Genomic DNA, 16558 nt, shown 5'->3' on the forward strand with positions numbered 1-16558 from the left:
CTCTAAAAGTGTTACATTCTGCAATACGTTGTCAATTAAAAATACAATCTTATAATAAGTTGTGCATATCTATTCTGTTGGTGCAATATTGGAAATGTGTAGGCTATGTAGGAAATCAATTTATGACTTAACTGTTGAAGCATTTGTACATATTTGTATTTTTTATTTTCATATGTTTAGAATGCTTTCTCATAAAATATTGTTTTGTAACATTTTTGACACAGTATTACAATGTACTTACTTTGTAGCACATTTCACATAATAAACACTGAAACAAAAATAATGCCTTGAATTATATAAACCACTTATATTAACAGACATGAAACCTTTGGGCAAGCCTTTTGCGAAAAAACTACCTGGGTTAAATGGGGAAATTTAAGACACAAGATTTTCTTGATTTGGTAAATCTTATAGATAAATAGCATGAATAAAGAAGAAATTATAAGCTTGAATGTGAATGCAATATATTGATAATAATACCTTTTGATCAAATACCTAGCTTAGGTATGCAAACCAGAGTTTGTTCTCACATGCAGTTGTGTTATTGAGGAGAAGTCCAAAGGGAGGAATATCTTGACGACCGATTTTGGACAATGCAATATGCATAAGAAGTTTACAAACCTCTTAAAAAAGACATAGAAATAAAAACCTAATTGAATTTTATCAGCTTTTTCTTAACTTCACATACTAGCTATTAAAGGATGCAAATGTATAAGTATCAATTGAAATTTCCTGATTCTTGTTCATGAAGCTGGCAATCCTTTTTGCTCAATGTTTAAACTTGTGAAATATGTTGAGCAATTTAACAACAGTGTTGTTAACTGAAGCAATTTAACAGTGTTGTTAACTGAAGCACTTTAACAGTGTTGTTAACTGAAGCACTTTAACAGTGTTGTTTACTGAAGCAATTTAACAGTGTTGTTAACTGAAGCAATTTAACAGTGTTGTTAACTGAAGCAATTTAACAGTGTTGTTAACTGAAGCCATTTAACAGTGTTGTTAACTGAAGCACTTTAACAGTGTTGTTATTTGAAGCAATTTAACAGTGTTGTTAACTGAAGCAATGTAACAGTTGTTGTTAACTGAAGCAATTTAACAGTGTTGTTAACTGAACTTCAATTAATGATACATAAACAGCGGATCCGTAGTTCATGATTTGTTCACATGTAAATTTTCTTACAAGATCAGTCGATATATGTTTACCATTTGGATAGTGGCATTGCTTTCTATTTTATATTGACTGTTGTTTCTGGCCACTCACATTTCTTTCTTTTTTTTCCATTTATCAATCACCGAGATTGGGTGAGAGTCAATCATTTTTTCGGTAATTGTAATTTTCAAAAGAATCAGCACATATAACCAACACATTTTAAAACACCAATTTTGATTGGAAAACAGGAAAAAGACATTGCTTGTTTCAAACAAGTTCTTATGCAAGCCGATAATGCTGTAAAATGCAGGAAGGTTTGACAAGCAGATTTTTCTGGCTGCTTATAAAATATGCCGCGTAATCCACAGTACGGCCCATCAACCCCTTTTGAAAATTTACATAAATGAATCCGGAGTCAATTAGATCTGCAGAAATACGCAGATTTGGGAAAAATCAGACCCCTGCACATGAACTTCTTATTTCCATTAATATAATTATGTTCAAGTGCATTTGTACAACAAATCTTACCATATTTACTTGTCTACCACAAAATCCTGGTATCAAGATGATGAATTTTGAATGAAATACTAGCCAACATCATTTTATACCTATATCACATAAGTTAGGTTATGAACATTTCAAATTTACTTATTCTTTAGAAAAACAAGACTTTTAGTTTTACTGAGTGGGATAGTGGGTATCCACATTTGAAAAAAATATGAAAATTTTGCTTTAGGAGAGATTCCGGCTAATGCAATAGAAAAAGATTTGCTACATGTTTTGGCAAAGTGTCCAACCCATCGTTATTAATACCATTTATTTTGTAATTATAAAAAAAAATGATCATGACCATGACCTCTGAGCTTATAAAACTGGCATAACACACAAATGTCAATTGGTTTAAACACATGTTGTTTTAAATCTGCTGTTTGAAAGATGAAGTTTGGGAATCTTTAAAATGCATCTCATCTATCTTTAGGGGGCTATATTCTGCATCACAAAGCATGTTAAGCTCTAGGTTTTAACAGAAAAACTACTAGTGATGATATTTTGGCAATCATATCATGTCATGTGAAAATTGTGTTATTGCCAATTCAGTAGGAATGTGCCTGTCAATGGAAAAAAAAGTCTTCTAGTGATTACTAGAGGCATAATCACTGGGGTTGCAAAAAACATAATGACGAATTCGAGGAGAACCGCTGACAGCAGCTGAGTGCCTTCAGAAGCTGCGCTCGTTTGCAGTTCTAAAAAATGACTGCTTGCTGAACTCAATCATGGAAGCACAGGATGTGTTTATCAAATAAAGGATGGACTCTAGTGTCAAGCAGAGTAAAATAAGTGATTTTTTAAGTGAGTGTTTCGATTGTGTGTGTGTCTTGAGTGGAGGGGGACGGGGGTCGTAGTGCTTATTGTGTTTTGTTGTTTCTACTGGTATGTTGAGTATCTGTCTGGAATCTTATTCTTGGATGTTTTCAGTCTTATATAAATATCAGATGTCATTTATTGCCCATTATTGTCAACTTTACTGATTGTGTAGTAGTGATTCATGTATTTCATGTATAAATGTTTGCTATGTTATGTGTATTTTGTACTTTGTTCTTTGTAGAATTACATGCACATGTACGTATACATGTATGTCAATAGTTATTTATACAGTATATGATTAATTAAATAAATAAAAAAAAAACATAAGGGAATAGAAATACAACATGTAATAAATATACAAATGTAAAACAAAACTGTGTTTTCAATCCTTTATATCATTATACATGCATAAGTATTCAAACATTTAAACAATAGAGCACAAACATAGATAAGGTACCTGTTAAAATACTACTAGCATATTTTGCAAAGTTTCGATCGACCCTGCGAATAAAGACCACCTGTGAACAAAGACCACAACGACCAAATCCTTTGAGTGGTCTTTATTGACAGGTTGGACTGTATAGTAAAATAACCTAAAAAAATGAGTGAAAATCTCTGACCCGGCCCCGCCCCAACCCCCATAACTTTCGACCCAGGGGTCAGATCAAAATTCCAAATAGTGCAGGGTCGCACATATGCTCATAGCTGTGTGTAAGTTTCAATGTTATAATGCTTATAGTGTAGGAGGAGATAGTGGCCAGGAGGGACAGACGGACGGCGGATATAACCACAATATCCCCACGCTTTTCAAAAACCGTGGGGATAATAATTTTGTTTAAGCCCTTAAAAGTCTCACAAGCCCTGCAATGTTTTATGCGAGTTAAATTAAAAACTTAAAATACAAAACAAAAACAACAGCAATGGAACTTGGACTGGTTTGAAATCTTTCAACAATAGACAGTGAGAATAGCCACACATAACCAAAATGAGTTTTTAGAGTGGAATGCTTTAACAACTTTTTTCAAAGGTTAGTCTTATATTTTGTTTTGATTTTTTTTTCAAATCATCAAATAAGATATTAAGATCATCTGCCATAAAATGCTTTTACACACATGTCTCATTATTTTAAATTTTATGTTAAACTTTTATTTGTTTACATCCGTATCCGAATAGCTTCTGTCCGGATTTGACACTTTAAAAACTATACATAGATCTTAAGTAATATGAGCATTTAACACAATACGGTTACGTTTTTTTTTTAATGTCAACAAAAATAAGTGTTGAGAAAGTTTATTGATGTGAGGAAGACTGGTCTTTACGATGGAATTCTTTCGCGGGAAAAATCGATCACTCGTCGCGGTTATGTAATCCAGTCACATTTTACACAACGGTTAGAGTTGCGCCCCTTTGAAAAGTTTTTTTTCTTTCTACGTAACCATGTCCAGCGAAAATAAATGACCGAAAATGAAAATTGCAAAAGATATTTCCAGCGAAAATAAAAGGCACTGGCGATTGGGAACGGCACCTAGGATCGTTGGGAACGGTAGATATAAAGATTGGGAAAGGTCCGGTGCTAAAATTGGGAAGCATCCGGTAGGCTTTGGGAAAGGTACCGTTCCCCGGTACTAGTTAAAAAAGGAAAAAAACGCTGGATATTCACCAATCAATAATCATTGCTTAATTGAGAACATTTATGGCATTTGTACCGTCAAATTGTCTGATGAATGATGATGTCAAGGGCTGCATAACCTGTATAAATCTTTGATGCCTAAATTTGACATTTGAGACCCATATATGTGACCTTGACTTTTTAGCAAAGGACTTATATTTAACAAGACTATTGCCAAGCAATTAAGTCCCCTACCTACGCAGGATCCACCATATTAAGCAATATTTGTAGTTAATTTGTTGCCATAGCAACCAGAATTCTTCACGTAGGAACAAAATGAAATGACATGCATAATCTCCATATTGCCATCTACCGGTATCCATGTTTCAAGTTTCATTAAAAAAATATTATTAAAGCAGAAAGTGTCGTCTCTGTAAGCTTGTGCGGACTGTACATGCTTATCTGAGACAGCACTTTACACACATGCATTGAACCCATTTTCACAGAGCACAGCCCATATGGATGCACTGACAAATGTGTATTGACTAACAACTGTGCCCCCTCTGGTATTCAGGGTTGAGATTAAGGTGTGAGGACACACCTCAGGGAAGGGAATACAATACCACCTCAGTGGGGTTACAAAATTATTGAACATTACGAACAGGTCCACTCAAGTTAAGTACAAGAAGTAGAACTAAATTTGACCTCAATAGGAGGCAATCACCTAAAAAGAGGAACAATCACATTGGTAATGGGTTAAGAGACTAAATCGTTTGAGATGCTGATCAGTCTATTTCCTAGTAGAATCAGTGCTTGGTGTCTTTTCGGAGAGACCATGAGAATGCTCAAAGAGTGGGCATTGAATTTTCGTATTACCTTGCAATGTGAGTAAGTCCCCTTCAGCAGCTGTACAGCTCCATGGGGCAAGGAATGGATCTGTGATACGTCCACTCTCTCTTTGTCAATCACAAACTTGAGGCAGGAGGTGAAACACTCCAGAAGCTCTGACCATAACTGAATGGAAAGAATGGCAGTGAAATGGAATAATTCAGTCTTGTTCTGGGAAAACTGGGCTTAAAGCATCTGCATAAAGTTTTTTCCCAGATTAGCCTGTGCAGTATGAAAAGGCTAATCAGGGACAACACTTATGTCTTGTCTGGTACTTTTTTTTTTAAAGAAAATCTCTTTTTTGCACAAATCCAGTTAAAGTATTGTCCCAGATTAGCCTGTGTGGACTGCACAGGCTAATCTGGGATGACACTTAAAGCACATGCATTAAACCCAGTTTCCTCAGTACAAGACTAAATTAACAAACACTAGTAAATTGTTCAGTTCGATAAGTTGAGCACTTTTATGAGCATTTCAGTATCTTTTGCTAAAAAAAATCTGTCCAGGGCCCTCAATCCATTTTATGGGAAGCGGGTCGCTGCCCAAAGTAGGGGGAATTTTCTCATTGTGCACATGTATGTCATTTGTCTATGGTAGAATTTCTAGCAAATGTACTGTCAGAGGTTTTTCTTTTCTCATTGGTAAGAAGCCATAGCATATTGATAGTGTGAAGAACTTTTTATGAAGAAGGTGTTAGTTTTGATTAAGGGGAAAACAGAATGATTTTAAAGAAAAAGAATTTTTTAAGGGGGAAAGGGAATACACCTATAATTTGCCTCTGTTATACAATATCTGCTGTTTTTGATGACTGTTTAATATAATTTAAGGTTTATCATAACACAACTTTGCCGGTTGGACACAATTGTCCGTGTTAAATTGGAGTTACAGTGAAGTTACGGTGAAGTCAGTGATAGGTAATTTGAAGCAAGATTAAGTTTTAGTATAGATGATATATTAAACAAAACCCAATGTAAGAAACATGACCATACCTCAATCAAAGCGTGTATTTCTTGTTGACAGGACAACTGCTTTGGTAGCATTCCAATATCGAGAGACAAGCGCTCCAGAATGTCGCAGGTCTGAAAATAGTAGAACCGATTTCTTTAATTGAAGCTGGGTTTACCATAGGTGTCTGTCATCTATTAGTGACATTCACTCCAGAAGGCTACAAGACTGAAAACAGTCATAGCATACTTTTAATTGCAGTTGGTGATTCCCTACATGAATGCCATCTAAATGAAATTATACTTATTAATTATTTCTTAAGCTCCTTCAGGAAAAAAATAATGTCTTGAAAAAGTAAAATTCCTTATGGCATTGCAGGAATTATATTTATGTGCAGGTTAATAACATGATAATAAATGTATATTAGAAAGATAGGAAAAGTAAGAAAGAGGGTCAACCAAAGATCATTCCTTAAAGTTTCATTAAAATCTGCACAGCAGTTCAGGAGAAGTTGTTAGCAGAAAAAGTTTATGCATGCACACACAAATGGACTATGGACAAAGCGATTTTTCTCCTTCTGTATATAGTACCTGTAAAAAGTACATTCACAATTGAGGATAAACTACAAAATTTCCAATCGCTTATGAAAACTTCCAAAAAATGAATATTTTTTTTGTTGATTCCGTTCCAAAAGTGAATTACATGTACCTGCAAGTGAACAATTCAAATAAGAACTAAAACTAAACATTTCAAGCAAAACTGGATGTAAATGAATATTTGAATTGGTTTGTGCCATAAATCAAGAAATTTTTAAAGACCCTTATTTCACAATCTGAAGCTCACAACATTCACGCTTATTTTTCCAAGTAAAGTACTGGTACTTTTCCAAATTGGGCAAATTAAATCACTGGGACATGCCAGTATATGTAGTTCTCTTCATAACACTATGAGCTCAGGTGGGCTAAGAAATAAGAGTTATTGCTTGACTGCTTTTCATTGTTTAAAACCAACAGCTTAAACACAAATAAAAACATATCCACATTATTAGTCACACGGTTTCTATAATATAGTGTATACATAATGTTAATGCAATCTGCCCACGTCTTACAGTACCAAGTATCCGCTGTCAAGTTACCGTTTACCTTTTCTGACACCAATGCAAACACCTGACTCTCTGCCTCATCAATGTCCACCCATGGTAGAAACGACAGGCAAATAATCCTCAAAATTCCTGAAAACATTAAAAAGTAGGAAATGTTCAATTTATGAAGACAATAATATTATGTACTATTCACACACGTACGCACAATGAACAATTAAATATAATAAATACTCTTGACACTTCATATCATTAAAATAAGGCAAGGTGTAATAAAGTCATATCACTTTTTTTTAAGCAATCATTATAAATCATTCAATGGCAAACAAAACCGTAAATCAACAACTTCCTACCATTGTTATATAAATACAATGCTAGCAAGTTTGAGAGGTGCAAAATAAAAAGTAGGAATTCTTTATCTGAATTTTTATTTTATTTTAGATAACCAGAGTGAACCAGGGCAGAGCATTGTCCTTTTTTTAAAGGGGTCTTATTTAGACCCCATCGTCACCTCCTTCCAAGAGAATTTCTTTAAAATGATGCTTTCCCCAAATTTCAAGTTTACCTTGGACAAGTTTCTCCTTGTGCTCAGTTTTGATGCAATTTTTATTCCCCAAGTATAGAGGCCCTTTTGCCAATTAAAACAAGACTATTGCCAAGCAATAAAAGTGCCCTACCGATGAAAAAATATGAAGAACTTTTAAAGCTATCGCAGGATCAACCATTTTCAGTAATATTTCTAGTCTGTTTGTTGCCATAGCAACCAGAATTCTTGACGTAGGAACAAAATGAAATGATGCGCATAATCTCCATATTGCCATCTGTCCATGTTTCAAGTTTCATGAAAAAAATACAATGTATGAAGAACTTATCGTAGGATCGAGAAAAGTGTGACAGACTGACAGACACACACAGCGCAAACCGTAAGTCCCTCTCTGGTTTCACCGGTAGGGGACTAATAAAAAGCCCTGCAGTATACCACCTTTTTTTGTTGAGGGAATACAAGGCTAAAAACTTGTTATAGAAGTTGAAGCAGCCTGTTTCTATTTTAAAAGTGACTACAAAAGATCAGTAAAAAAGATTGGCAAGGTAAACATTCCAGAAACTTCATTTACAATTGCTGAGGACTTTTTACAAACCAATCTTAATACATAAACCATGTACTGCGTGCATAGGAATAATAATAAATAGGCATGCTTACCTAACTCCTCTTGGATAATGGATGCTTGTTGCAAATGTTCCTGTTTATTGTCAAGGTTTATCAGTTATATATCCTCCAGTGACCAAATAATGATGTATTAAGAAAAGGAGTAACAGAATTTCTGCACTAAAGCAAACAATGCGACAAAGAAGTTTGGAAAATCAGGGAGAAGTTTGTGCAAACAATATCAACTAAGTTTTAAAAAACAAAACATGTCCATTTCACAACTTTTATTATTTCTATCATTATACTATGTTTATTTGTAAAAACAATAAATTCTAATTAAAATCTTCTTCATCATAACACATTTAACTTAAAGTCATTTAACACATTTAAGTAATTTAAGATTTGTACCGGTGGCACCTTTTCATCACATATTTATCATCATTATATTATCATCATAAAGAACCACCTCAGGGGAGGAAAATCCTCTTAGCCCTTCCACAGTTCAGAGCTTTTCATTAGGAAATTGGGTACAGGTCCTAGCCTTTCAGATTGGGAATTTCATGCGCGATAACTGCTCATTTTGGGAAAACCGTGTTTCTTAAAGTTTTTGAAACAGGGTCTTTTTCATTGTGCAGAAGTATTAACAGACACATTGTGGTGCATTCTTAATCATATTAGAGCTCATTGCTTTCAATTTAGGAGATGACCAATACGTCTACGTAAAAAAAATGTTTTTTTTTACAATTTGGTAAATTTCTCTATCAATTTTGGGAAAAATGACCTTATTTTCAATTGGGAAGTAGCCGAAGTTCGGCCTCTGTTATATAAAGGTGAAAAACCCTGCAGTTTAAATATACTCTTCATTTCTTTATGGATCAAGCAAAGGTTAGCACTCTTCATTTGTTTATGGATCAAGTAAAGTTTAGAACTATTTAAATATGAAATTAATGTTGAATTAAGAACATTAAATAATTGATTGAAAATTTATAACTTCTACATGTATGAACATTCCATGCATTGATGCAACCCCTAAGAACTTAAAAGAAAGTACAAAATACTGAGGTCAACATTACACATGGCAGAAATTTAGCTCATCACTGCCTCCGAGCACGACACCTCTTTAAACTATTTATAGGGTGACCTAAATGATTGTAGGACAAATGGCACCTGCACAAAGTGAATGGAAACCCTGTATTTTTTTAATTCCGTCGAAAAACGGCACCTCTTAAATTTGTCCACCAGGACAATTGGCAACCGATTAAATTTTCCACTCAATCAGCACCCAAATTTACAGCTGCAAAAAACAATCTTTAAAAGGAGGCGATTGATAGAGCCCATGAACAATTTGTTGGACTTTGTCAGAATGATTACCGTAAATACTCTAAGTTATCAGACATTTAAGCAGTTATATTTTTGTTTTGTGTCAAAAATTTAGATACAAAAATATTCAAGAGGCTGAGCTACAGAAGTCCAAAAATTTACAGGGAAAAAAAGGTGTTAATTAAAAATTAATTGGATGCAGCACGGACTCTAGATTACACGGATATGAAACGGGACCGTTACGCCAAATATCTTGTTGTGTCTAAGTCACGTGACCGTGTCGTATCTGTCGATCTTTTATCGAAGCGCCGATGCTATACATTTGATGTACCCACTCACGTATTTTGTTAAATTATAGTTTCATTTCTAGGCCGATTTTGACAAATTATATATCATTAGAAAGCTTACGTAATGTTGTTTTCAGATATATAAATATATATTAAGTTTTTCTTCTGATTTTGGCAGCTCGGCGAGTTATAACTTTAACTTTTGCAAATATCATACCGTTTTGGAGTTTTAGAATCTAGATTTACGGTTGACATGTTCGTACTTTATACCGATTTGTAGCGTTTATATTTGGAGTTCAGTTTTAAAAATAACATCTTGCTTAGGAGAATAGAATTCTGTATATGATAGAAAAAAAATTGGTTTAAAAATGAAAGCAAGTAAGGAATGAAGGCGGAAATAAGTAGCGCGCGGTCCTAACGAACCGAACTGATGGCGATTATGCTTTTGTTTAGATACCGGCCATTGAATTTCCTTTGCCACGATTATTATATTTTTTATGGAATATATTGAAATATTTTGTTCTAGAGACATATCCATAAACCTAAGTATTAATGAAGCTTAATAAATTTACGATTTCAGCTCTTGATTATAACACAGAAAGGGTGTTAATTTTATGATGAAACAGCGTATACAAATGTATAGCGGACCCTCTTGATATTTTTCGGCTTTGCATACTTCAAATATAATGGGTGTCAAAACATTCATCGTTTGTTGTTTATTATCAAAAAGGTAATTATGTAAAATTATATGAAAGGTTATTAACCATAAATTATCAATTAATTAAAATTATTTAAAGATTCTTGAAAACCACGGTCAACTGTCTATGCATGTATATTGAAATATCTTTATAAGTTAACAGAGTTATAAATATATAGAATTCTAAATTAAAACTCTGTTTTATTTGTATTTTTCGGAAAGATTATTTAACCCCGTCAAATGAGAATGCTGTTTTTAATTATGTTGTTCCGTACACTACCATACACTCTTTATAGGACTACGAAATGACGGAGTTTTTTTTACCGGTACCCGCTAAATACGTTAAATGTTAAGTATTACAGGGTTCGACACTAAGGCACGTCCGACAGACATTGTCTAGTAAGATCGGTGGTCGGGCTAGTAAAACTGTGGGCTAGCTTGTCCGACTGGTCGTACATAACAAATCTATACTGATTCATATAACTATACCTAACCGAAAACCTTTTTCTCTTAATGTGTAAAATAACTCTCGTATCCGTTATTTACATCAGAACAAAACTAGCGTATATAAATAAACGCGGAGAATTCACATGATTCATCGCTATTTTTAGACGCGAAGGAGAGCTTCCCGCAGAAATTGCTTGTTTCCATTGGTCAAGTTGTCATGAATATTAATGATTTTCTGAAGTGTCTTAGAACTTTACATCATGTTTTTACGACTTCTTTTGACAATCGGTATCATCAATGTAAACATTTTGGCGTAGCAGACTTTATTTAAAGAATGGCTTTGTTCAAGATTGGATTTTCATCCGACAAATAAGTTAATAAAGAAGAATCCGACGGTAAAACTGACACAGATTATGCTGGAAAAAGGGCCTTGGAGCTGTGGTTGCATGGAGCACAGAGGTCAAGGAGGCCAGAATTTGATGACCTTGAATAAATGTCACCTGCTGTACAGACATCATTTATTTAACTGGTGATAAACAGTGAAATTATAACAAACAATTTATGTTGTTAAATAGTTTTATTTTATTTTTTACTCTTTGCATCAAAATGACTTTCTTGTGTTCACTTATTATTTACTGATAAATAATTGATTAAACAGTTACACGACACAATTGTGTTTATTTGTTATGTCATTTATGGTCTAGTAGACATCATATTCGGGCTAGTACATTTTAAGAGGAGCTGGTCCGATGGTCTGGCTGTAAAAAAAGTTAATGTCGAACCCTGTATTAGATTTTTTAAATGTTTAAAATGTACATGTATAGGTATTAAGCACTTATAATTATTGTGATTTAGCTGGCTGACATCTATACAGTATTTAGTTTATGGCAATCTGTATGGGCAGATGACTATAAATGTTTTCAATACGCTACATATCTTATAAACGCAAAATTGAGTATTTGGCGTTACATTACTCCAAGAAATGACCACTAATACCACGAGAAGACATGGAGGTATCATAAAAAGTGTAATCTGACCAGACATTGCCACCTGTGGTTAGGGACCAATATACAAGTATAGGTCCCTGCTGTGGCGTATGACACCATAGTGTTATTTAGTATTGGTCGGCACAGTTTCTGATCATAACGAGATAATTGGTTTGTGCTGAACACAGGGGCAATAAAACCACAATTCTATCAATAAACAAGATTATTGAGATATCTTTTTTTGAACACCGCGATGAAAATGCTCAAACCATGGACTCTAGATTACAGGGATAAGAAACATGGCAACATTCTCAGAATCATCACTGCTATATGTGTAATCACCTAACAATTCGTCTAAAAATAATTTATATATTTGAGTTGAAGACGATGTACTGTTGTTTAAGTCTGAATAAACTATCTGTCTGCCTGTCTAAATCCAAGTTGTCATCGTCCCGGTGAAAAAAATTCTGATTTTCAATAGTTGGACATGATGCCCTGATGTCAAAATACGAAATGACCCGCGTAACACAGACCGTGATTTTCAAGAATCTTTAATAAATTGATAATTTAAGGTAAATAACATTTCAAATAATTATACATAATTACCTTGTTGATAATAAACAGCAAACGATGAATGTTTTTGACACCCATTTTATTTCAAGTATGCATGCAAAGCCGAATAATATCGAGAGGGTCCGCTATATACGCTGTTTCATCATAAATTTTACACCCTTTCTGTGTTATAAACAAGAGCTGAAATCGTTAATTTATTAAGATTCATATATAATAAGCTTTATTGATATGTTTCGTGAACAAAATACAACAATATATTCCATAAAAAATATAATAAGATGGCAAAAGAAATTCAATGGCCGGTTTCTAAACAAAAGCATAATCGCCAAGACCGTAGCATCAGTTCAGTGCGTTAGGAACGCGCGCTACATTTTCCCGCCTTCATTCCTTAATTACTTTCGTTTTTAAACAAATTTTTTTTCTATCGTATACAGAATTCTATTCTCCTAAGCAAGATGTAATTTTTAGAAACTGAACTCCAAATATAAACGCTAAAAATCGGTATTAAGTACGAACATGTCAACCGTAAATCTAGATTCTAAAACTCCAACACGGTATGATATTTGCAAAAGTTAAAGTTATAACTCGCCGGGCTGTCGAAATCAGAAGAAAAACTTAATATATATTGATATATCTGTTTACTACGTAACGCAAGCTTTCTAATGATATATAATTTGTCAAAATCGGCCGAGAAATGAAACTATAATTTAACAAAAGACGTGAGTGGGTACATCAAAATGTATAACCTTGGCGCTTCGCTATACGCTTATCGTAAAAGATCGAAAGCCACAACACGTTAAAACGCGCGGTTGTAAAACATAAAATGTGTATTTCTTGTGTTTAACTCGCTATAAATCCATTAATAACAACGGGAATATACTAAAAGTTATATTTTTTGAAAGAGGAATTAATAAGCAACAAGAAAACGTATAAACCAATAAAATCGGATGAATAGTTTTTGCATAAGATTGAATTTACTACAGTAAGGGTCAAATACTCGATTCATCTCCTGTCAATATACACTCCGTGGATGCAGTCTGTCTGCATGGAAAATTTTATAGGGTGCCAAAGTCTGGGTCGACAAATTTAAGAGGTGCCAATTATCCGTGAATGCTAAAAAGCTGATTGTCCAGATACAGATCTAGATATTGTAAAAATACGGAAATCAAGCGGGGAGTTGAACCCACGACCTCCAGAGTGGTAGTCAGACAAATTTAACCACGTCGCTAAAGAGCTAGCCCAACTGCAAGGCTGTTGGAAGTTACGTAAAATAAACTACATAGACTAGCTCAGTTCAATATAACCTGATGACTGAAGTTTCTACAGATAAGCGAAATCGAAACTAAAATATAAACTTATTATTTTAATTGAATATCTAGAGATAAGGATACAGCTAGCTTTGGTAGGGCCTCTTGAAGATTCTGTTGACATTGTCGATCATCCCAAGTTACAACGGAGTCGAGGAATGAAGCCTGAGACATGTTGTAGTTCAGTTTTCCAGATACTTTATAAAAAAAACAAATGCTCATTTCATTGCTTTCATTCTGAATAACCGATCTGACATAATTCTGTTCATGGTCATGCATAAACCAAACGAAATTCGACTTTCCTATTTGACAAATACTCCCGCCAAATTATTCGAACCTGAAATTAATTTTATTTGTGATAATCGGTATTTCTGTTACGCCCCGCGTAAAAACGGTAATGACTCATTTCAGTAAAAAATGTAGCGCGTCCGAGGGGTAGAGGCACTAGTTTCAAAACCAAGGATCACTGGTTTCATTGTCGCTTACCAAGGTATTGAGTATACAGAGCGATGTAAAATATTGTTTTCAGTGTGATCTCCCTTAGGAATCCTCCCGCCGTTATTTCCAATACATAAATGCTCTCGGTCAAAAAAACGACCGGTTTATTTTATGTGTGCGGCTATTGATCGCATTAACACGGCGAATATACCTTTAAATGAAACCCTTATATATTTGTTTAAATAGTTTATTTAGTATACTATATTTTATTATAGGTAATCGAATGAATAATCAAATAACATCAATTTTAAACCATTTTAGTCTTACGAGTGACTAAACAGGGTTATGAAAAAATAAATGCACAAAGTGAGCTTGCAAGTTTGGTACTTTTGTTCATTAATCGCGCGTTTTCAGAACAGATGAAAGTAAACTGCAAGGTAAGATTAAAAAAACGTTTAAAATCTTTGCATATATGAAGGCTAACGACTTATTTCCATGTGATGCCTATTGTTAAAATAAATAATTGATGATACAATTTAAATGAGTTACAAATCTGAGAATATGAATAACTTTATTGAAATAATCATAAACCCGAACGTTTCATTACCCGTTTTTAGTTTTAACAGATGTATAGTATCGCAGCATACTAATCAGTGTAGTATATCGTGTATTAAAATAATCTACATGGCGTAAAGACATATGGTCCGTATGGTCCGCAACCCTGGGCCGTATAGTCCACGAATCTGGGCTGTATCTATATCTGGGCCGTATGGTCCATGGTCCGCATAGTCCATATACCATTTTAAAGATAGAAGGTGAATAACACAACTAAATTAAAAAAGAAAAGAAGACTATGTTCATCGGCACAATCAGCACGTGCTACGCTGTTTCTGTACATTGCATTTCTGAGTTCTCTTCTTTAAACCAATTTTACAAACTAAATTTGTGCATACTCAATTTCAACCAAAAGTACACATCCTTTTTGCATTTTGGATGTGTTCTAAATATTAGTCAAATATTAGTCGAATCTGACGCTTTTGTCATTTTTTTGGCATTGTGATAAACGTATTTACTGTTAAATAAATGTTACCCAAAATTATTTTTACAGTTCTGCTCGTTAAAATCGAGTCATTTATCGGAATAATCATAACATTTGCAAGAACGAAGAGTTCTTTGGAAATAATATTGGAATAAAGGTTGTTATGCGTAATTACATAAAATTTGGTGTACTTATGCATGCATATTAAAGAGACCTGTTCACAGATGTTGGCATGTATTGAAGTTTGTCATTAAATGCTTTATTTTGATAAATGTAAACATTGGATTAAAAAAAAAACTCCATGAAAAAAAAACAAGAATAAAATTAGACAAAGAAAAAAAAGTAACCCTCAACTGGGCTCGAACCATTGACACATGGAGCCCTGCAGTAAAAGTCTACCGCTTAGACCACTCGGCCATACGTGCTCATACATTCGTGAGTACTGGATTTTGTAGTTTATATAGGCAATCCTCGTAGTATCCCGAAATATAACGACAACAACAGAACTCTCATTATTAAATCGTTTCGCGTTGCAACACTTTATAATTTTCAATCTTTTAAATCGTCAAAAGATGCATATAATGGATATTTTAGAGCATGGTAAATGTTCAGCATTATTGTTTCCTCATAAATATCATAACTGCAACGAAATTTTGCGAATCTGAAACCTTTTTTTTTATTTTGTCAATTTACAAAAACGTGAAAAGGCCCCTTAAAGCGAAAAAACGGTCGGTAAACGGGACGCAATTCGAACGGCATTAAATGCGAATAATTGAAATGGTGTAGAGAATAACAGGGTAATGCATTACCGTTTTGTAATATATCAGGTAAGGCTTAGAATACAATATTGGCGGAAAATATCATTAACTTTGTAACGGGTTGATATCAATGTAGTGGCATGATATATAGAAATAGGCAAAAAAATCTCCCAAGATAAGTTGTCGTTCGATGCTCTCATATACACATGTTGACCGTCGGGTTAGGGATTCCTTAAAAGCAATTAAAAATCACATGAAGTGCACAGGAACATCACTCATGATTGCGCAAGTTTTATACTTTTAAAAAGGACGTTTGTATCATGGTATATTTATCTCAAATGTATTGTTTGTTTAGAAATGAAATTGGTTATTTGCCTCTCGATGTCATATTTTTTATAAGCATGTCAACCTAACAAAAACGGATTACTATCTATCGTGTCGTCCTTTGTACCGATGTCAATACTTTCAAATGTTGTTATTAATTTTATTTTATTAATTTACAT

At 33.9% G+C, this 16558-nt stretch overlaps 1 protein-coding gene across 1 annotated transcript in view; it reads right to left on the reverse strand.

Annotated features, from left to right (window-relative positions):
* Positions 1 to 14146, reverse strand: part of LOC127858081 (uncharacterized protein C1orf112 homolog) — an 88491-nt gene extending 74345 nt beyond the window's left edge. Inside the window, exons 1-5 of the mRNA XM_052394968.1 lie at positions 13905 to 14146; positions 8258 to 8297; positions 7100 to 7188; positions 6002 to 6091; positions 5001 to 5138 (exon numbers count right to left, since the gene is read on the reverse strand). Coding sequence (XP_052250928.1) covers positions 5001 to 5138; positions 6002 to 6091; positions 7100 to 7188; positions 8258 to 8297; positions 13905 to 14099 — 552 coding nt within the window. The 5' untranslated portion in view covers positions 14100 to 14146. The remainder of the gene's footprint in view (positions 1 to 5000; positions 5139 to 6001; positions 6092 to 7099; positions 7189 to 8257; positions 8298 to 13904) is intronic.
* Positions 14147 to 16558: the final 2412 nt, after the last annotated feature.

Source organism: Dreissena polymorpha, chromosome 14, assembly GCF_020536995.1.
Source record: "Dreissena polymorpha isolate Duluth1 chromosome 14, UMN_Dpol_1.0, whole genome shotgun sequence".
Lineage (NCBI taxonomy): Eukaryota > Metazoa > Mollusca > Bivalvia > Myida > Dreissenidae > Dreissena > Dreissena polymorpha.